The following is a 24,411-nucleotide window of genomic DNA, read 5'->3' on the forward strand; positions in this document are numbered from 1 at the left end:
GGCGGAGAGATCTGCCTCAACCTCAGCCACGCCAATGCCATACGCGTCGTGGAAGCGATAAAACAACTTGCGCAGGGAGTCCATGTCGCATGGGAGACCTTCCGATGCTAGCGCCAACTTGATGCTGGTGTTGGTGTGTCCCTCAAAACACGCACTGGGGGGTTGGTCATGGAGGTACGCAAGGAATAGCCTGACAGCTTTCAATATCGAAGGGTCCCTTAGTCTCGCCAACAAATAACGTCCATTGGCCGTGTCCGATTCACGCGATAACCGCACAATAGGTGGAGTCATTGGGTCCAAACTCAGCACCTCACCTTCCCTTGGATGCTTATTGATAATATTTTTCGCCTCCTGCTGCCCAAAGGACTTACTCGCAGCTATAGCCTCCCTGTCTGAACCAATTTTAACGTATTTGACCTCCTTGGCTAGATCTGTAGGTAAATTGGAAGATTGTGGAAGGCTTCGTTTCTCCAAAGTGGAAATCTTAGGCTGTTGAAATCCCATGGCAGAAGATCTTGATTTTTGCGGCGATACCTCCGAGGGAGTCAAAGATGGTTGGACATTGCTATTGACTACTTCAATTCCTGGGGGCCACATACTTATATCAAGCAGCCGCTCTAGGTGCCTTATATTCTGCACTCCAACTTTGAATTTTGAGAGTGAACTGTCCTCACTATTAAGCATAGGAAAGCAACGAATAAAGTCCGAAGTTCCAAGTTTATCCTTGATATAGTGAGCCAGTTGGTTTGCCGTAAAGGGAGATGGGATATTGGACACAACGACATAATGCCAGGCTTTTCTAATGGAGGGTTTGTGAGGTGGGGGAGTACTGACTTTAGAAGAAGTGACACCCACTGAGGCTTGGCAATCTGTCTGAGTCGAAGTTGACTTTTTTATTGCTGGTGGGCTACTCCTATTATTTTGCTTGCCTTGGGCAGCAAACTTTTCTATTGTGGTTGCCATCTGATTTACGCTCCTACGCAGCTCACTGACTTCCTTCAGAAGATCTACCTTTGAAGAGTCATGAACCTGGACCCTAACAGACTCATCCTGAAAGTCCATAAAAATGGATGATAGGCTGAGTATTTCTTGTTTTATTTCACTGATCGAATGAAATAAAGATTGTTGACCATTTTCCGAAATTTTGGAGTGGTGGCAGTGAATATCATCCATTTTTTTGTATAAAGACTTCCATTTGGAGTCATGATAACTCAATATGTCATAGATTTCAGATATGACTGGAAGCAGGTCGTTGTTCCTTTTTAAACAGGTTCCCAGACCTTCAACCATGCAACTGGTAAATGTAATGGAAGGAAAACGAGTATGACACTCGGAGTATCATGTTTAGTGATGAGCGATATATCACGAACTGTGATTTAATCACATGTATCAAAAAATCACGCACTCTTACTAAAAGTTATACAAAATTATGATGAGATCACGACTTCATATCCACGATATTGCTAAGTAAGGTATTGCCGAGGAAATAAAAAACTTACATCTTTAGAATATTAGGTAGAAACCAAACACCGAATAACATTAGAGTATTTGATTTTAAAAAATAAAGTTGCATGTCGAATAATTTACCAGGTAGTGCATCATCGTTGGAAATATAAATAAAATTTGAACTGTTAACTCCCCTATTCATTTTAAAGTCGTAAATAGGTTCTTTTGAGGTCTGTATACTCAATACACATGGAATAATTTTGAACAAGCCTATTTTTTAAAACAATTTTGGGACAAATCAAAACTTTTTAACATATTTTAAGAACCGATATTTATTTGAATGAAATTTTGGGTGCCTAAGTTTTCCTATAGGCGCTTCAACATTTGACTCTCACAAAAAAACAAAAAGGGTTCGATACATGTAAAAACTACCCTCATCTCTTACATAAATCCGAGTAAAAATGTTTTTTTTTTCGTACAAACCTTCATGAGAAAAAAATGTTTTTATGAAGCTGGCGTACAAATATAATTCTTATTAACATCAAGCGTAGAAATCTAGTAGGCGATAATAGGTAATCTAGATAGCAAAAATATGGAATATTATGTCAACGTCACATATGATATTTGACAATAAGCCTCATAAATTTTATATTAATTAACGTAAGAGTTTATATTTGATTTGATGCCTTCTAACGGACAAACGAAGCACTTTTGTATAAAGGTAAATTCTGTTCAATTAACTTATTTTGATTCCAAAAATACGTAGTAGTTCTATGTCCACGGGATATTGAGACATCCTGTATATTCTTGTTCAACTATTAATCTTGGTAGAAAATACGATGCCAAGAAAAAAGTAATTAAAGCATTTTATCAAATTGCAGAATATTTTTGCCGCGATAGCAAAAACTGGAGTTAAAATGCAGTAATTGTGAAATAAATATCAATTCAGTCTGGGGTATTTCGTGTTCTTTTGCCTCAAGGTCGCCGATGCGTTTTCAACAGAAATAATTCACTTCCACTCTTCGCGAGTGTTTTATCGATGTGTTGACCTTCCACCAGTGGCGTGCGACAAAATTTTAACTAAGGCAAACATTTTTTATAAACTTACTTGTGATATAATTCGATTTCTCAATCGTGACTTTTTACAAGATCCATCATGATATTATTATCATGATCAAAAAGTGTCAGAACATCGACGTTATCGTCGATGTTCTGACACTTTTTGGAAGTGTTTAATTTCACAATGACCAAAAAGCTTAAATTTTTACACCCTATAATCCTATATATTTTTTTGTATCTTTCTCCTTTTGCCTCGCTGGTAATAATTAATTGCAGATTCTCGTCTATTATAAACTGTTAAAGCTCTGTTAATACGACATTGCATGACGTTAAGCTTCAAATTAACAATTACTACCTGAATAGCTGATCACAATTTTCTAATGAGGTAAAAACAAGAAGATTAAAAATTCTGTTCAGAGGCGCAAATATATGGGGTGATTGGTAAATAAGTTTCGTTCTCAACGGTCTTTCAAACAGACGGACTTGGAAGATTGCCGTCCTAATTGGGAAATGAAAATGAGCTTCATAGTTGGGCTTTTACTTATGTGAAAAAAATATTGAAATATATTTCACACCGACTATTTGAAAATAATATATAGTACTAAGCAAAAATTATAAGAAGGCAGATTTATTTCCGTAGATGCTTAAATGTTCAACTGTTTCAAATGAAAAAAACTTTAGTATATATTAAAATGTGTTAAAAATTTTCAACCATCCACAATAAGTAATGATAAATTAGATCATCATATGCTGGCTAAAGAGCGAAAAACTGATAAAATTGATCTTTGAGAAATTGCCGAAACATAGACTATAGTAAAGGAAAGAAGCATGCAATTGCTGATGCCTAGATGAATTAGTTGTCACCAGTTATCTAAGGAGAAAACATATACTGCAAGACTGGAATAGCGCCAACATAATTCTAATTCATGGGAGAGGCAGCAATGAAGACATCAGAAACTATAAACCAATAAGCCTACTACCCGTAACATACAAGATACTCATAAAAATAATAAATAACAGAATACAAACAACTAGACACTGCACGACCACGAGAACAAGCAGGCTTTAGAAGCGGCTTCAGCACGATTGATCACCAGGGGCGGATACAGGAATTTATTTTAGGGGGGGCTCAAAATAAAAATCAATGTAGAATATGCTTTTTAGGGCGCCATTTTTAACCCAAAAGCCTAATATTTTACACAATGTACAGATTTTAAAGGGGGCCCGGGCCCCATGGACCCCCCTCTGTATCCGCCACTGTTGATCACATACATACGCTAAGAGAGACTCTCAGCCGAACAAAAGAATACGAACTTCTAATAGCCATAGCGTTTATAGACTTTGAGAATGCTTTCGACTCGATATATCCTAAGGCAATAATAGAAGTTCTAGCGTATCAAGGTATTGACAGCCAATATATACAAAGAACCCAAAGCAAGAGTAATGATATATAAACCAACTTCAGAGTTCCCAACTAGCAAATGATTACTTTAGGGAGACGCAATATCCCCAAAGCTGTTTACAGCAACACTACAAGAAATCTTCCATCAAACTAGACTGGACCATGACCCAATGAATCTTTACCATCTAAGATTCGCTTATGACATAGTCCTAATAGCCAATAGTCATGAAAACTACGCTACACAATTTCGACGAATGTGTAGTGCCAGACATGACCTATGCATGCGACACCTGGACTCTTAAAACGGACATTATAAGGTAACTGCAGGTCGCACAACGCCCAATGCAACAAAATATGCTTGGAATAAAGGCCGTAAAAGAATAGAGTGGAGCTAAATATGTGAAGGAGGCTACACCAGAATTCGAAATGGTTGAATAAGCTGAAAATGATGACCATGGACTGCACGCCCCTGTCTTCCAGCGAATTACAAAGAAGAAAAAACGTACGTTTAAAACCGTTCACGCTTCACTAACACGTTGAGCTATTAATTAAGAAAAATATAGAAAATTATGGCAAACAGTAACCAACCGGAAATGTAGAAATAAAGGTGATGAGGTAATAAGTGACCGAAATCTCTTTTTAATGGTCAAGGTACAGTTTGTTGATTGGCAATGTATGCGGTGTAAGAAAAAACAGCTAAGTACAAAAAAACTATTATGATACATCTTGATAGTTGATTTGCAGGTTTTATTAAAGAGAAATGTCTACGAGAATGATTTAAATATACGTCAAATCATTTATTAAGAGCAGCTGAATCTTCGCTAGAAGACGGTACAATAAATATAATAATAATTCTTTTAAATAAGTATAATTCAATTTCTAGTATACATTACCAACTGTAGACTGACAAGAATTAAATCAAAAATCACTATCAGTCAGAGCAACATGAAGACCATGTTAAGACTGATGAGAGTGATAAATAGTTGTCAATTAAGCCGCTGAAAGATTCGTGCATACTACACCTGAAAAACATTTTTTCTTCTTCTTCAAATGCCTTCTTCGTTGCGAAGGTTGGCAATCATCAGTGCTATACGTATTCGTGACACAGCCTACCGAAACATTTTTTGATTCAACGCAATTATATATCGCGGTATACCTCGCGCTATACTCCTAGTAGTCCTCGTAGTCCTACTATAAGATATTGCATAAATCCATCGTTTATTTATTTAGTAATTTCACTTAGTAGTTTTTGGTTAGTTAGTATTTTAAGTGATCTTTTTAGCTTTAAGATGTGCTCATGGATGGATGAGGTGGGACTAGAGATAGCGCCACACAAAAGGGAGGCTGCTATTTTACTTGGTAACCGAAAATCACTCAGTGTACTTTTTCATGTGAAACAAAATATAATTGTACCAAAGAAAACAATAAAATATTTGAGGATTGTTTTCCAAGTGGGCGGAGGCTTTTCTGAGCATATCCGGCCTACAGTTTTAAAAGCAGAAAAACAGGGCGCCATTTTATCCAGAATTATGCCAAACTGGTCTACCTTGGGTCAAACGAAACGCCGAGTGCTAGCTGCTCTACAAGCATCTACAATTCTGTACGGATCTGAAATTTGAGAAAACAGGAGAAACCTGCACGATTCGGAGACATATAGAGCAATTTCTTGCAATACAACTAAGATTAGCCATAACGGAACAGCGGAAGAAAGTCGAAATAAAGTTTTAGAAATGTGGTGCAAAAGATGGAGTGAAAACAGAAATGGGAAAGGTAAATGTACTAGAACACTTATAAAGGATCTAGAAGGTTGGATAAACTGGAACAGACAATATGGAGATGGAGATGTTGGACCAGACATTATGGAGAACTGAGCTGTGCCATGAGTCAATTTCTTTCTGGCCACGCTTGTTTCAGGTATTACCTATATAAAATAAAGTTAAATGATAGCCTTTAATTAGTTAAATGATGTGTTTATGGCGGCTCCAATGTTTATACAGCAGAGCATATACTTTTGGAATGTAACCGATGGACAGCTGAACGAAGAGTGCTATAAAAAAAACTAAGAGATGATAAAATTAAGATTTCCGATCTAGCTCCAGAGATGCTTCGATCTTCAGAAAATTTTAATGGGGATCATACTTTTATGGAGTTACTAATAGATTTAAAAGAGAAAGAAGCTAGACAAATGGATATCAACCAGGCAATATAACCGACCACCTATGTTCCTGATTCACATCTAATTACTCCAATTATTATTTCATTCATTATCCTGAGCATTGTGTTTGTCATATATAGAGTAAGTAACTAAAACATCACAGTAAAACCGCCTCATCCAGTCCAAGTAATGCCGAAAAGTATTTACTCGGGGAGATACTCAAATCGATCTGTGGAGGTTTATTTATTTTGCTACAACCACCCCGACAGTTCCGCATACGATATCTGGTTTGCAGATTTTTTCCCCACAATAAAAAAGCTCTTAATTCTCCACCTTTGGTCCTAGCCTTATGGGCTAAAAGAAAAAAGAACATATTTAAAGATAAAAAATAAATTATAATAAGATATTAAAACATAGTAATTAAGAATTGTAAGTAATTATTATTTAAATTCATTAATTTAATATTATCATCTATACTGACTTAAAATGTTTGATCTACAATCTACAATTTTTAAATTAACACTATTGAGTCTACTGGGTGATTGAAACAGAATGGTTCGAATAATTTTAATTAATACAAATATTGCTATTAAACGACTACCAGGTATGTCTAGTTCAAGAAAAAAATATCCGTTCTAAAAAAGCTGGTAAAATATCTATTTATATACCTAATAAGATCAAGATATATCTCAAGTATATCGAAATCTTTAACATCCCGCATAATATTTACTGCAGTTAATTTATATAATTATTACTTAATAAAATTATATAATTCCTATTATCATTAAATGATCTTAAATCGGTTATAATTTCCAGTTGAGCAATAAATTGAGCATAAGATAAGACCAACTCATGTGTCAAAACATTATATTAAATTAGTTACTTATTCATTAAAAGCGTTCTCTTGTCATTGAATAATATAAATATCAAGTGATTCCGTGAAGACATTTAAAATAAAACAACTTGTGTAACTGTATTCAAATAAGTAATGAGCGTGTACGAGTACGCGTAATTTAAAATAAGTTAAACACCTGTTTTCAAGCGAAAATAAATAAAAAAAACACTTAACGCTCCCGTTCAATGATATTAAAAATTGTTTACCACTAGGTAACTTCCGTTCAAGTAGTCAGCGCTGTGAATTAAATCGTTAAAAATAACTTAAATAGTATAGTATATTGACATCGTTTGGTGGCAGTATCTTAGATCTTATAACATATTATGTGGATAAGTAAATTCGAATCATATTTGTTGAAAATATATCAGCCACATTCGATTATCTGAGTGCAGTGGCGCATATACGGGAGGGGTAATGGGAGTAATTACCCTCCCAGGAAGAGGTTTTAAATAATATAAAATGTAGTAAAATAAAATTGTTACAGAAGAAATAATAACACCAATCAAAATAGAAAACCCAGACCAATCAAGTTTATTTTTTCCTCAGACACAATAGATCCCTTTCAGGAAAAATATAATTTAATTTTTTTACTTTAAGTATTGCCACTACCCCTCCCAGACTCAATATCTAGATGCGCCACTGTCTGAGTGTCTAGCTCAGTGATGGCGAGATGGGCCTTTTGAGCTCCGTGTGTCAAAATTTTGGAAAATCGAAATATAATTTTCGTGGCGTGTCACACATCAACACAGCAAAATTTATATTTTTTTAAGTGAATTATTTGTTTAATGCCATTTAAAATACAACAACCAAATTAGGAAACCAAAGATTCCTCTAGCAGTAATGAGAGACAAATACTTGAATTATGAAATTATTTATCTTTGAAGCTATACCTACGATGTTCTCTATGGGTATCTCGGAAACTACTGAAGATAGAGAGTCGGTTAAATGGGGAAAGAATTGCAGTTATGTGGGGTGATAAATATGCGCCTTTCGGATTTTTGAAAAAGTTCATAGCTTACTAGATATTTCGAAAGAAACAAATTTTGGCTATTTTAAAAATTGTTCCTAATTTCATTATAATCTATTTTAGGCAAAAAGTTTTCAGATAAAATTTGTAGATAATCACATCCTTAATGAATTTGTGTTCTCCAATTTTTTCTAAAGCCTATAATTTTTTATATATGTTTTTTTTAAATGGAAACCATAGGCCAAGGCTTCATAAAAAGCGCCATTTTTTAAGCTTTTCAGCGATATGAGCTATAATATGCTTTTTTTCACAAACTTACTGAGTTATAGCCAATTTTTATGTTTCTTGACTAATTTCACATAGTTAGCCATGGAAACAAGTGCAATCGTCGTTGCTCCCAGAAATGTAACACATCCAAAATTTGTAAATTAAAATAAACAAAAATTGTAAATACATATGAATTTTTCAAATGAAGAAAAGCGTATAGGATTATTGGTTTAACTTTTCTTGGCCATACAGTTTCGAGGATACGTTGACCGGTGGACGTTACTTACGTGCTTTTTAGAGAACGGTTTTCAAGACATGTTAGAAAAGTTAAATTTAGATACTAGCGCATTAATAGAGTCGTTCCGACATGACTTTCATGACTGTCATTATGACACCCCCCCCCCCACGATGATAGAAATGTTATAAATTATTTATATCATAATTATGTAGACTCAGGAATAGAAAGAGGTGGAAGGGCCTCCTCGATCACCTGACCTATTCATTTTAGATTTTTTTATGCGGTATGATTAACAAGGTTTACAAAAGAACTTATGAATTCAGAGAAGCACTCGAAGAGGCGGTACAGGAGTAGTTTAATTAAGTCGACCGGTCGTTCTGTGATAATAGCTACAAATTCAGTTTTAAAAAGATGCATTTATGTACTCAAAACAATGGCGGATTTTTGAACAATTTCTAAAATAGCTAAAAGTGTCTACAACCTTAAAGTGTATGTAGTGATATTATTTTTTTAGTTTTTGTTTGTGTAATGTAAATTGTAATGAGCCGTTTAATAATATATTTTGTCTTTTTATAAGTTATAAATCATAACAAAATAAGAACACCATGCCAACTAAGTGAAATTAGTCAAGAAAGATAAGAATTTTTGTAATTTTTGTTTATTTTATTTTAGAAAATTTGGATGTGACATTTTCTTTGGCTTTGAAATATGAGTGTACTCTCAAGAAAATATTTTTATCAGTGAGGACATCAAAAATAAACCGAAACGTTAATTAATTTAAAATTTGTTTAAGTGTTTTATGAAGCTTATTGTCAAATATCACTTGTGATACTGCCATAAAATTCCATATTTTCGCCAACTAGATCATTAGCGCGTCACAAGAAACATTCATTGCAAGTCAGCTTCGGAAAAATATCTTCTTCCACAAAAAGTCTGCGCGGTAGCGTTTTTTTAGAAGAAACACAAAATGTAGTAAATACTCGAGGGACCATTCTACCCAAATCTGTACATTAAATAATTTTGATTCAAAAAATACGTAGTGGCTCTATATCCACGGAATATTGAAACTCCTTGTATATTTTACAGGTCTGCTTTAAAAAAAATCTCAAATTTAATTTTTCTCTAAACTATGCGACCTGGCTTTTGTTTACAAGAGACAAAAAATTTAGAAAATACTAGGAGGATTGTTATACGAAGAAAAAATCAATCATCAGTGGAGTTGGAAAATATCTATACTAAAATTTATGTAGGGGTGGGAGTAGTTTTCACCCTTCCCGTACCTTTTCTTGATATGTGTGAATCAACTGTTAAGGTGCTTAGCAAAACATAGGCATCCCAAATTTTATTCAAATGGGAATAACGGTTCTTAAAATATCTTACAAAATGTGTTTATTTTTTTAAAGGTTGATGCTCTAACGGACAAAGGAACCACTTTCACTGAGCCAAAAATCGACATAAATATAATGAAAAAGTTCATTAATATAATGAATTAAATCATTAATTTTGAGCCGATGAACGATTTCATTGGCACAGTGAAAAGTAATTCATTAACTCTATGAACTTTAAGTTCATTAAATCAATGAAGTGTTCATTAATTTGAAGAACACATTCATTGGTACAATGAACAGATTTCATTAATAATTAAAGAATAAATAATTTCATTGTATTAATGAACCGTATCATTAATACAATGAAATAATTTCATAACCTATTTAGTTATACATTTAAAAGTCGACACTATTAGTAACTCTTGTTACACCGTATAATCAATCGATGATGAAGATCGCTGTCATTGATAGTCATTTCCCAGCCAACTACCTGAAATAATTCTACTATAAATAGATTTCCATTTGAACAAGCCCTTAGCTACAAAGGTAACAAAATTACTAATAGTGCCGACTTACTTACGAGCACAGTAAATTTTTCCATTAGGGATTATTAATAAAATACAACTGCAATAAACTGATAATAATTTATTAAACTCGATATAGCATATACAAATTAAAAATTAAAAACATCGAATCGACGAAGAGAATAGTAATGTTATTATTAATTTTAGGGTAAATAATAATATGAAAATTAATTTACCAGTCGATATCCTGAGGGATTTCTATAAAAAGACCATTTCTCCATTATATTAGCTGTATAATTAGACTTGATAACGTCTAGACGAATTTGCAACAGGCTTTCCAAGTCGCATCAAGTGGGTCCGATGTTAAATTGTCGAATTTGAGGGCTTGAAGGCAGGTCTCAACATCTTCTTCCGGTTCTAAAAGACGTATATCAAAATAATTAAAATGCCAAATATTAAAAGAACATTCGAATTTACCATAATAAGTTCCATGCCTCGACTTGTTACTATGTTTTTTTTCTTTTTGTTTTTTATCTTCTGTAACATATTTGGAAACCGCTGTTTTAATGAATACCCACACGAGAGATCTCACACAGCGGAATTTGATTTGACAACACAACAAATTAACTACAATACGATAGGACTTTTATTTAAAATATTTAAAATATTGAAGAGAACACTTACCGCTCTAATGAAACTAAAGCCTCACTGAATAACTCAACCACACAGACGTTATTAAAGTGCCAAAGTAACCGATCAACATGCGGCGGACATTTAAGCCCTAATATTTTATTCATGATATTAATAACCGCGTACATTAATATAATGTAGTGTGTTCGTTGTATTAATAATAGTGTTCATTGTCACAATGTACAACTCATTAATCAATGATTTAGTACATTAATATAATGAATATGTGTTTATTAAAGTTTCAGCACTAAAATAAAGAACGCGTTCATTATATTAATGAAAATCTTACATTAATTTAATAACCAGATTTTCATTATATTGATGAAATTAGATTCATAATATTAATAAATCGGACATCGATCTATGATTAACAAATCATTATATTAATGAAAAAAATCATTGTCCCAATAAAACAAAAGTTAATAATCAATGTTCATTAATATTATGAACAATATTTTTTTCAGTGTTTGTATAGAGGTAAATAATTGTGTCCAATGAACTTATTTTGTCTAACTAACTTATGTTTTTTTATGTCCACAGAAAATTGCAACACCCTGCCTAATGAAAAATAAAAACTGAGATTATGCACTAAAAAGTGGTTTAGTAAAAATAAGCCAGTTGTGTGGTTTGCTTATCCAACTCGAACCCGATTTTCCACTATAAGATGACAAGCCTGCACACAACCCGATTTTTCAACCAACCCAACCAAATCAACCCAATCCTTTGACTGAATTAGAGCGTGTATAGCTGGTATTAGTAATTTATTGGATATATTTACTGGCATATTAAAACCACCTGTTAAAAAACCAACAGACGTTGTTCCGTTTGATTCTCAAATGCAATTTTGAGAACAAAAACCTAAAATTTATGAGTTTTAATTTCTGAGTTATATTAGTTGCAGTAATTTTTATTGATACAATGACAAACGAATATTATATTATATCTATAGAAAAAAATTAAACTTTTTTAATAAATCAATCTGGCATTTTCTCTTTACATCTGATGGTTTATATATCATAGATACCTCTTTTTTATTTGGTACAGCGGGGTTTATTTGTTTTTATTATTAGTCTGAGGGTTTGCAGTCACTCACTTGCCACATGATTATATTAAAGTGACATAACAAACCAATATACACTAATATTTAAATTTCTTTAGGTATTATTTTGATACTAGACATCAATCTTGAAAATTATTAATTTAAGTCTTTGAACAAATTAAACTGTAAGTAACCAAACGGTTTGTTTACATTTTCCTTCGACGTGTATATGCTGGATCAAAACAAATCACTATGCTATTCAGTTATATTAGAGGGCCTATAAGTATATCAATTTCTCTGAGATTTATTTGTACGTTTAAAATAAGAGGCTAAAACAGAATGGGTTGGTAATGTATATTATGATAATTTCTGACCCTGATGATAAGTAGCAAAAAGAAACGGAAAATCATATTCCTTACACAATTCAATTTACGGTGGCGTAATTGAATATTAACCTTGTTATAGTAAACGGCATACATCCGATGCTATATGCGTATCCAACACTTTCAATAACAATTTACCTTGAAATACATACTATACAGTTTGTTAAGATGCGATTCAGTTTCTAAACGGAATCATAAAGATAAATAAATGCAAATTAAATTACAGTTTAAAAAATTACTTATTTGATCTGAAGCACTGGATTATACATAACAAATAAGTAGTTGATATAAGTACAAAAGTGTTAATGCCAATTAAAGAATTGAATAGTAAAGTTACATAGAGAAGTATAATAGAAACATTGAATATCATAATGCCTAACTAATTAATTTATTTTTATTTTTATTTAATTGAGATCAATAAAATTCGGTTTATCTCATCAAGGAGATCGAAATTGGCAAAATTTGAAGAGACGCCTCTTGACTGACATTAAAAGGCCTGCAAAAATTAGCAAAAAATAGAAAAAGTCAGTGGTGCACATGTTTTTTTAGAAAAATATTTCAGTGCTACCCTATATACTCGTCCTTGGTGAATATGTTCACCCTTTTTTAGCATTAAAATATTGAGCTCTTATTGTAGATAACTCTTACACTGAAAATGTCATTCGAATCGCTTAATGCACTTTGAAGTTAAAAAGAAAATAAAATAAATTGAAAAAAGAAGAAGGCAGTAGGCCGTTGCAGGATGTCTTGTATTTATCGATCAGGGTTAAAGTTAAAACTTGTATTGTTTATAACCACTAGATCCGTACGCGCCGTCAAAGAAATACAGGTCACTGATGTCAAATCTTCAAAAAGGATTACATATTTTATGTTCTTAGTCAACCCAAACTATAATAAAACCTACGGATTGTTTGTGTATTCTCCTTGTATATGTTGGTTCAAAACAAATCAATACACACACAAACAACATCTTCTTTAAACATGTCTATGATTAAATCTTAATTCTAAAAAACAAGACTAAAAGGAAATACTGTAAGAATCAACAATAATTATATTATCTCTCATTAGCGAATCTTTAATTTTATTATAATTACACGGCTGTTGCAGTCTGTAATGACGTGCACAGACTGGCACTTTTCACAGGCTCATATTAATTAAAACATCGTTAGGTGTGTTCAGATCTTATCGGACATCTCAACCGTAGTCACTCAAGAACAAAACCATATTTTGCCTAATTATTATGTAGATTTAAGGACCTGACAGTCTTTTTTCTTTTCATTAATTCCAACTAATGGATATCGTTGTGATTAGCGGAAAAGTGGGCGAGGTAAAGAGGCACGAATGCGCTATAATTTGCTTTTTTAACTGGTTCTGTAACATGCTATAAATTTTAAAAATATCCGTGAATATTAGACTTAATTGAAATTATTTCAGTATATTTTAGTGAGACTGGAAAACAATGGTTAAAATATCTTCTTGAGCTCTTAAGTTTCGTCTACAGAAGAAGTTACGTCTTAAGCGGTCTTCCGTCCGTAGGCAAAACGTATGAAACGGACTGAAAAAAAACATGAAAAAGTATGGACTAAACTACTACGTATTTTTGGAATCAAAATAAGTTTATTGGACACAATTTACTTACACTACTATACAAAAGTGCTTCATTTATTCACTAGAGGGCATCAAAATTAAAAAAAAATAAACACACTTTTTACATTTGGGTTGCCCCTGTTTTGTTTAAAGCTTTAACATTTGATTTTGAGGGTAAAAACCCACCCCTACATAAATTTTAGTAGAAATATTTTTCATTTTCACCGACGCGACGACTGATTTTTGTTTTCGTATAATGGTCCTTTTAGTATATATCTAATTTTTGTCCCCTGTAAAAAAACGCCACGTCGCGTAGTTTTTGAGAAGAATAAAATTTCATATTTTTTTGGTAAAAGCAGGCCTGCAAAATATACAAAGAATTTCAAAATTCCGTGGACGTAGAACAACTACGTATTTTTCGAATCCAAAATAATTTAACTGCAAACAATTTACCACTATACAAAGGTGCTTGGTTTGTCCGTTAGAGGGCATCAATCAAAAATAAACCAGAATGTTGATTAGTTTAAAATTTATGAAGCTAATTGTCAAATATCGCTTGTGATACTAATATAACATTCAATACCTTCGCTAACTAGAATATTAGCGCATTCTATATTTTATGTGCCTACATAGCTTGATGTACCAAGAAATATTTTTTGTAAGTCAATTTCAATATTTAATTTTTTTTTAAAGTATGCACGGTGGCTTATTTTTACAAAAGACAAAAAATCTAGTAAATATTAGAAGGACCATTTTACAAACAAAAAGTGTCTTCCGTCGAATTCGAAAATATTTATACTAAGATTTATGTAGAGGAAGGGGTTTTCACGTTTCCCGTACATTTTCGTAATTTTTGTGCAGCAAAACATAAGCACCCCAAATCTTATTCAAATCGGACTATCGGTTCTTAAAATATCTTTAGAAATATATTTATTGGGTTAAAATTTTATGCCCTTTCGCGGACAAACGAAGCACTGTGTAGAGGTAAATTGAGTCCAATGAGCTTATTTTGATTCCAAATATACGTAGTAGTTCTATGTCCACGGAATATTTGTACATCCTGTATAGTGTTTTGCAATTTGTATAAATTAAACAAGTTCGGGTTAGTTACACCATTTATACCTCAAGAAGAACTGGATTGATTTTAATGATCCATGATTTGCTGAATTTGTCTCCGCCCCGAATAGCATCTCAGTCATTCCAGATATTATACGTACGGATGATGCATTGATAGAATATCAATCAATCATCCGTACTTAGTGATGTTAAAGGTAATATTACCGCGATCATATTACCAGTAATTTTGGTAATATTACGTAATGTTACCGCAAGATCGGTAACATTGGAAATATTGATTTTTTTCGATCTACTCTTTTTCTTTTACCCGGCTCTAAAATAAGCATATTGGCTCTAGACACTTTAAATTTACCATCGTCAACAATCGCAACCGAAAGAACCTTTAATACTTATGGTTTTGTTTGTGGAGAATGGCGAACAAATCTCTGGAATGGTATAGAAACTCATCAGGGCAGAGACAGGCGAAAAAGTTCATAGTATAGATTTGCCAATAGAACATTCGACAAAATTTACAGCAGACCTGATAATCAAAGATAGATTATGTGGGTCTACTTACAGGGCATTGTAACCTGAATAGACATCTAAAGCTGAGACTGTCAATCTGAAGAAGAAACAACAGAACACAATTAACGTCGATGCGACAGCCAGGGTAAATGTACGGTTCTCGGTAATAGGCAATGGCCTATAATTGCCAGAGAGCTACATGAAGAGTTCAGTCACCAAGCTCCAAGATGTTAGACTTTGTGAAAATGATAGGACTGGAAAATGTAACCTAAGGATCGGAAGAGGAACACAATAGAGCTGGAAAGGTCACAGTAGATTTGGCAGATTATAAAACTCTATATGTATATTTTTATTATTTTTTCTATATAGAAGGATGTGAATAAGTGATAATCATTGTTGGTAATCATTTAAGTGATTATCGCTTGGTGGCCAAATTGTAATTGTCATTTTATTTTTTTATTGTCAGATCAAACCATTGCTTATCCCCGTTACATCTCTATAAAATCAGAATTAATAGAGATAATTTGTGTCAGTGTGGAGAGGTTGCTGATGTCTTTCATTTGATAATTGCTTGTCCACATAATTATAATCACCAAAAAATCTTATATTCCTATTTCGACAATGAGAGCACAAACCGATTTTCCTGCATGACATCCTTTTCAAATTCAACAAGACAGAACACATAAAACAAAGCGCTTTGTTTTTGAATGTTAGTAATTTAAAACTCTAAATATTTACTAACATCAAGCCTAACATGAACTTTATAATCAAGAAAAAAAAATAGCCGCAAATTTGAAATGTCATAATCACATTTTCTTGAAATGCACAGTAATTATTGGGACTTAGAGCTACTTAGTACTAGTAGAATGCATGCATAACTGAATAGTAGCAGAGCTTAAAGCAACCTGTTTAATAGCCTCAATAATTGTTAGTCGTTAAGAAAGATAAATCGGTGAAAGTTCATAAAACGTGACCACCCAAAAAAAAAAAAAAATTACATATTTTGCAACATGCGCAACCATCATAGGCGTATTGAAAATACCAGACACAAGTCGGCGGTTGTCGGAAATCACCTGTTTTTTTTACATTTTATATTAATTTGTGACGTCATTTGGAAGAGCTCAATAGAAATATATAAGAACTAAACCTTATTTGAAAAGCAATTTGACATTCGTGACGTCAACACTCCGGCAGTCTATGGTGCGTCCAGACCTGACGAGCCAAGCTCAAGACGAGAGCAAGACAAGAGCGAGACAAGAGCGAGGCGAGAGCGAGACATTTTCTATCCATTTTTTACACAAACCTGCCACGAGACAAGCCGAGTGGAATCATAGTGAAAGGAAGCCAAACACATATTAAATTGCAATTGAATATAACAAAGGATCGCCAAATAATAACGCATACAGTAATACATTTTTGTATCTTTAATATGGTATTCGGTCTTTAACATGGTATTCATCGTCGGTTTTCCCCCTTTTGGCTATTTTCCCCTTTATCCCTTACACGACGTTTTTACATAATACGTTTTTAATGTTTTAGAACAAAATGTTAAATAGAAAAGTTATTGGTAAGGTTAAGAAGCACATTTTAACATTACTATAGAGTATACAGGGTACTTCAAAAAAGTGTTGAGGATATAACATATTTTCTAATGGGAATCCCCTATTTTTTATTTTATTATTGGGTTATACATACGTACAATTCGGTAACTTTTCTTGCATTTTTTTGATATTATATATCTAAAATTAATAGATGTTGTAATAATTCTATTTATTTAAAGAAATGTTGGATTTCGGTAGGGTAAAAATTATCAGTGACGCAAAATTTGTAAATTCTATCAGAAAAAATGATAATACATACAGTGTACGATTTAAAAACTTGAGATTACTTAATTTTAAAGAGTCGAAATTTATAAATCAGACCTAATATCTCGCAGTCGGGGGAGCCTACCAAAAACACGTCCAGACTTTCGAGCTTTCTTTGATCGGCCGTTGAAAAATCGACAGGGGACGGATAGCAACGAGGCTCTGTGGGTTGACTCGCGAGGCTCTCGCGCTAATTTGGAATGTCTCGCGCTCGTCCCCATAGGTCTGGACGCACCATCGTATCGCTGATCGCCTTTCGCAAATATATTCCAGATACGTATAGTGAACAAGTTCGCAACGTTAAATAATTTTGATATTTAATTTTTATCGTGATGGCTTTTTATGAAAGTGTATACAAAGAATTAATTGCATTAATTTGCAATAGCACCTCGAACCCACAGTTTTTTGTTATGGAGCCAGATTAAACCAATCAGAATGAGTATTATGTTACCGTAAAAGCCCGAATATTGGTTAAACGTAGAGTTGCCCACGTAGGAGCCCGAAATATACCAAAAAGTGGGTCAGTTTCGGTTAAGTTTAGATTAGGTCTATATTTTTATTAATTCAAAACCAACTAAAACTTAATTCTACTCTAACCTAAACTCACCCATTCTTTTGCATATTTCCGGCTATTACCTGGGTATTCCTAGGTTTAACTAATATTCGAACTTACGGTGTAAATTTATGTAGGGCCCATAAATTTAAATTCGCCGTACAACAAAATTTCACCAATTTTCTCAATAAAAATTAAAAGTTATAAATCATACTATTTTTATAGAAATGATGAAATAAGGGTAAACGGGGTGCCGGTAGACCAAGAAGATACTTGGAATGTAAGTGTTAATTTATATTCGAATTGAGTTGCCTCACAGTATAGGCATATTTTGAACCCTTACCGTGCATTGTTACTGTAGATAAAAATAAATTAAAATATAGTTGGCTCCAACGATAATTTAGTTTACAGCTTCTTTTCATCACACCTAATAAAAAAACCGTGACAACCACTACTTATAGTATGTACCTACATATGTATTTTTAAAAATCATTATGAGATTTAAGTATAAAAAGGTGCCCATAATGTGAGTAGTATTGACGGTTTTTTGTTATGAGTAAAATAAGCAGCAAAATATATTATCGATTGCAGCAACTATGTATACCTAGTTTACATTCAGTATTAACATTTATCCAATTAACATTTTCTACCATTATATTTTGATAGTTGAGTTTTTGAAATTATTTATTAGCTTCTTAAACAAAACAGACCCATAATAATTAAAATCTTTATCATCCAAGACTTTCAAGAATTATGAAGTAATCTCACGTCAATTTTTTTTTAAATTATTGCATGCCTTAAGTATTTGCAAAGTTAACAAAAATATTTCTTTGCATACCTTGCAATTAATATATTTGGTCTAATTTATCAGTTCTGCATCATATCCGAAATTCAGATTGTGTGTGACACAACGAAGAGTCAACGTGCAACGTGAAAGACAAGAAAAATGGCAAGTAAAAAAAAATGTAAAGTTTTAATTACTAATTACACAGTCCTTCCCTTGAGTTCTTCTGCCTAAAATCTATATTGCCTCCCTAAGATTTTAAATATAATGATTGAAACTCATAACAAGTTTACCACAATTTAACCTTAAGATAATTATTTAATTATTAAATCCATAATTATACCGTATGATCGAAAAAAAAACGGCGTCCAGTTGGCTTGGAAATGACGATCGATGACATTTCCCATATAATTTCACATATAAAATGACAGATGACAGCGATCTTCATTTCATAGCCATCGCTGACGCCGTTTTTATTCGGTCATACGGTATTAAAATGTAACACTTACGAAGTTAATAAATATTAACTATTTCTATTTAATCATTTAATAATTATTCTGATAAAAACACGCTTGATTTTTTATTTTAGAAATCATACAGGCTATAATCATTAATATAACTATATTAACAATACTTAAATTAAAATTTATTTGAAGGAATGCTACTTGAAGTATTAACTCGGAATAATTATTAAAAACTGCTCATCGCGTTATCGATGTCGGCGTCTTGTCACTGTTGTCTGGCTGATTGGCCGTTTAGGTACCTATAAGAGATGAGCAAAACCGCGATTTTCCAATCGCAGTTGAAACTGCGATTGTGATTTGTAAATCGCTGCGACTGTAACCTGCGATTGCGATTTTGATTTTTTAAATTGGTACGCTGTAAACTGGGAAGCTCAATCCCAAAATTTTTGATAAAAAAACAGAATAAATAGGGGAATAATTTTTTTTAATAAAATCTTACAAAGAAACTGTTGGGTGTTTCGATGCCATATGCCTTTTAAAGTGTTTTTTATTATATTTTTGCTCTGCACACATATTGCACTTAAAATTTTCATCAATTACCAAAAAAAAATCAAACCAAACCAAACCACAAATAACTTAGTTTCCTTTTTTAAACATTTTTGATTAGAATAGACCAAATAAATTTAAAAGGGAAAAAATACATAAAATGTTCAAAATATTCGAATGTGCTTTTAGACAGTCTGTACGTATACTAACGAAAAATTTATTATAAAAAAGGTTGCCGCCAACCTTAATTCAAATAACGAGAAAAAAACTGTTTATTTTATCTTTTTTTCTCTTAAAAACATTTTCTTTATATGTAACTCAAAAGAAGCCGACGCCGACGGCTTTGATGCGGCCCGTCCAGTGCAAGTGCAAACTTTCGAACTTTTAGATAAATAAAAGGACAATATCACATTTTATTATATTTGAAATTTCTCTAAAATGAAAAAACTGATTGTAAAGGATGTATTTAAATTAACATAGCAGCCGATCCACAACTGTTAGTATATTCAGAAAATTATATTATATTATGGATTGTTATAAAAATGTTTATAATAATATAATATACATATAACAAAATATAATAAAGAGAAAGACTGTTTCTTTTTCGTGCTCTATGTCTTCTAGTAAATAAAGGATAAAAATAGATAATTTTTTATAATTTGAATCCAAAACTGTCCTTGAATGAATTATTTTACCTGAATCATTACCTGGGAGTAACTGTAACTATAATTAGTCATAACCGAAAACAAGAATTTTTTAACCTTCTAAATCCATAATTATATTATAAATCTAAAACTATTATCAAAATTTAAAACTAAAAAATTATACATAATATATATTATGCGGTATATAAACATATATAAGCCTATTTTCCAACGCTTCATAAAAATTACGGGGCCCTGATTGCGAATGTGATTTTGCGATCTAGTCTAGGCCGATGTGTTGGGAGCTGCGAACGAAAATCACAATCGCCGCTCTTCGTTGGCGTGCCCACTCCCGATGCCGCGCCGGTGCCAACGAAAATCGCAATCGCAATGCTGGGATGAGTAGGGATACGAACGATACTTCGATACTAGTATGGTATCGATACTTTGTTTCGATTCCAAGTAATTTCATTATCGATACTATTTTATCGATACTTTTACTAATATCGATACTTTTAGTTTTAGTATATTTACTAATAATATTGGCATGCTGCCGCCACCTGTTGGACTATACGTGAACCGCAAAAGTTTGTTCATTTGATTCTTAATTTGACTTGTTTGGGTTAGTTTTTACTCTGTTGTAACTTCTAGAATAAAGAGAGACAGATTATTTTGAAAATGTTTTTTCAACGCGGTGTTTTTAATGTTCTAGGCATTGGCATTGACAATTGACTTTATATTCTTTATATCGTTTTACCAGAGTAAACAAACCGCCGAGTAGCGACAGTCCCGTTTTCAATTTTCTTTGCGGCTGCGCGAAATATGTAGGTTATCTGTCATATGAAGAAGCGAAGTTGCCACTGTTGCCATTTATCAAATATCTCTATATACTTTATTTGAAGTATACCTCAGGCAACGAATGTTTTTTTTAATTATTTATTAGCTGTAAGATATTTTATACATTCAAATTTAGAAATAAGGATAAAACAAAACAGAAAAAATATGTATAAAACTTCATAATTAATTCCACTTCAAATTGTGAGCAGTGTATACCACGTTTATAGGACCACTTCATAAGTTGAGCAGTTAAATATGTAGGTTATCTGTCAAGCACGTGATAAGAGAGAGAAAGAAAATTTGGTCCCACCACATCAAAAGAGCCGACGGTTTCTGTCGCTACTCGGCGGTCTACGTACTCTGGTTTTACATTTTGTTTTTCGTTCTGCAGAGGTGCAAAGTTTTCCATGGTTTTCCTGATTTTTTTTCTCATTGTGTTTTTTTTCCTGGTTGTGTTTCAAGAGTGTTTTGTGACCATTGCCAGCTTTTAATTGTTAAATATTAAGAGAATCTAGAATATGTCTCCACCAAGAAGTAAAATTTGGCAAAGTTTTACCAAATTAGATAGTGTTACTGCTGCGTGTAAAATATGCTTTAAGCATATAAAAACAAGTGGCAATACTTCTAATTTAGCCAAACATTTAAAACAACATCGTGGTAGCAGTAACGCTAGTTCAAGTTCAATAATTATTGATAGTGAGAGTGAAACAGGACTGTCAGAGTCTGATGTAATAGCTGGTCCTAGCAGTACTCCCGGTAGTCCCAGTAGCTCTAAGCGCTTAAGGTATGTTTTTTTATTAAAAAATCAGGTATACAAAAAATCAATATTTTTGTGTTATAAAGAATTTGCATTTGTAAAGAAAACTAGATTATAAGAAATACAACCTTTACAGGTCATCTTTATCTACGTGGGTAACAACTTCAATTTCGAGTGCTGTTGACCATCCCCTTGGAGATTCTGGAACGGGTGAACTAACCACTCAAATGGATAAGGATAATACGGCGAACAAAAATATTGGCTCTTCAAAAACACCTGATCCTACTCTTCATTCATTTACACCTAGCATTAAAGATGCCTTAAAGAAAATTACATCATATAAAGGTAAAATATATAAAGTTAGTATACATACGTAACTATAACGTATATATAGTGTTTTTTATTTTTGTTACAGAGGGAGGGACAAAGCATGCTGCCATTACACAGTGTATCCTCTACTTTATTTGTAAAGACAGCAGGCCTTTTAATTCAGTAACTGGTGCAGGGTTTAGGAAACTAATGCATGAATTATGTCCCTCATATAAAATTCCTCATCCTGACACATTCAAAGCGAAATTAGCTATAAAATATGATATCATGAAATCTATATATGAGGAACGCCTGAGTAAAATTACATATATTTGTCTCACGTTTGACATGTGGACTGAAACAATGCAAACCAAAAGTTTTCTTGGTGTCACAGCACACTTTTTAACAGGAGTAAAATTGTCATCTGTCACTCTAGCCACTAGACAATTATTTGAACGGCACACGAGTGACAACATTAGTGAACAATTAGAGGATATTTTAAACTATTGGAAAATTAACAAACAACAGATTGTTGGTGTAGTAACAGACAATGGCGCAAATGTAGTAAGTGCTGTTGCAAAAACATTTGGACGAAACAAACACATGCCTTGCTTTGCCCATACAGTAAATTTAATAGCTGAGGTAATAACTAAAGATACCTTAATTTTGCCAATTTTGGGTAAAGTGAGAGACATTGTCAAGTGGGCTAAGAGAAGTGTGACAGTTAGTGATAAATTAAGGAAGATACAACTTGACAATGAAGCCTCCGAAGGAACAACAAAAAAACTGATTCTTGACGTACATACGAGATGGAATTCAACATTTTATATGCTGAAAAGATTTTCGGAACTAGCTACAACTGTCAATCAAATTATTATAAATGACATAACAGCTCCGCCAATGTTAACAGCCACGGAGTTAGATTTGGCTAGACAAATTCAAATTGTATTAGAACCCTTGGAATTTGTCACTAGAGAGGCTTCAGGGGAATTCTACATAACAATATCGAAAATAATACCTATGGTGAACTGTTTAAAAAACCAGTTAAGAAAGATGACTACAGAGTTGGATATTGTGAATACACTTAATACACTTAAATCAAAATTGATTGATGAAATAAATAAAAGATTTGGTAAGATGGAGTACAATTATTTTTTATCAGTGTCATGTATACTCGATCCAAGATTTAAAAGAATACACTTTGAAGACCCGCTTGGTTGTTCCAAAACAATTGAGTACATTAGAAAAACAATTGCTAGCCAACAAACCTTCAGTGAGTCAGATAGATCTGATTCATCAAAACAAGGATCACCCAATATGCAAGATCAAGAAAAATATGATTTTTGGGATTACCACAAAACACTGGCACATGCCCAAAATCAAAAAAGTCAGCAGACTTCTTCAAAAATAAATGATGAGCTGACAGTTTATTTATCTAATCCTGTAATGCCCCTTAATTCAGATCCAATGTCCTACTGGGAGGAAGTGAAAAATGTCTTTCCTGGTCTCTACAACATTGCCGTTTCACATTTTTGTATTGTTGGAACATCAGTACCATCTGAAAGGCTTTTTTCTAAAGCTGGTGGTACGGTCACGCAAGACAGAAATCGTCTGTCTAGTAATCTGTTAGAAAAACTGTTATTTCTAGCAGATTGCAGTGAAGATGAATGGTTCCTTTAATAAATCAATAAATATAAATGTTAACATGTGTTTTATTTTTAAATTAAGAAACATTTTTTATTTCATTGTTGATTGTACCCATTCTATCTTTTTACGGTGCATATTTTCTTCTAAACCTAATAGATAACGTCTTTTGCATAATACATATAAAAGTAAATATTACTCAAAATAAAAACTTTTCAATAAACAAAGTGTAAGTTTTTGTTTAGCAAGGGAAAAATAAAAAATTGCTTCAACTCTTTTATTCTCAATCCAATGGTTGTTATTTTTTTTTTGGACAATGCAGATTATCAAAAGAATTAGTACATGATTAAAGCCCCGTTCTCAGAACAGCGAGTGTCGCTGTCGACAGTCGCAGTTCTGAGCACAGACCAAGTTCTGAGAACGGGGCTTAAGAAACAAAAATTTCAA

The 24,411-nt window shown here is 32.8% G+C and overlaps 1 protein-coding gene across 1 annotated transcript; it reads left to right on the plus strand.

Annotated features, from left to right (window-relative positions):
• Positions 1–21,478: 21,478 nt before the first annotated feature.
• Positions 21,479–24,024, plus strand: LOC115889028 (zinc finger BED domain-containing protein 4-like). The gene is made up of 3 exons (XM_030908935.1): positions 21,479–22,038; positions 22,148–22,356; positions 22,427–24,024. The coding sequence occupies exons 1-3, from the start codon at positions 21,773–21,775 to the stop codon at positions 23,998–24,000; spliced, it is 2,049 nt and encodes a 682-aa protein (XP_030764795.1). The 5' UTR covers positions 21,479–21,772; the 3' UTR covers positions 24,001–24,024.
• Positions 24,025–24,411: the final 387 nt, after the last annotated feature.

This window comes from Sitophilus oryzae, unplaced genomic scaffold, assembly GCF_002938485.1.
Source record: "Sitophilus oryzae breed Bouriz unplaced genomic scaffold, Soryzae_2.0 scaffold_810_pilon_pilon, whole genome shotgun sequence".
NCBI classification, from domain to species: domain Eukaryota; kingdom Metazoa; phylum Arthropoda; class Insecta; order Coleoptera; family Curculionidae; genus Sitophilus; species Sitophilus oryzae.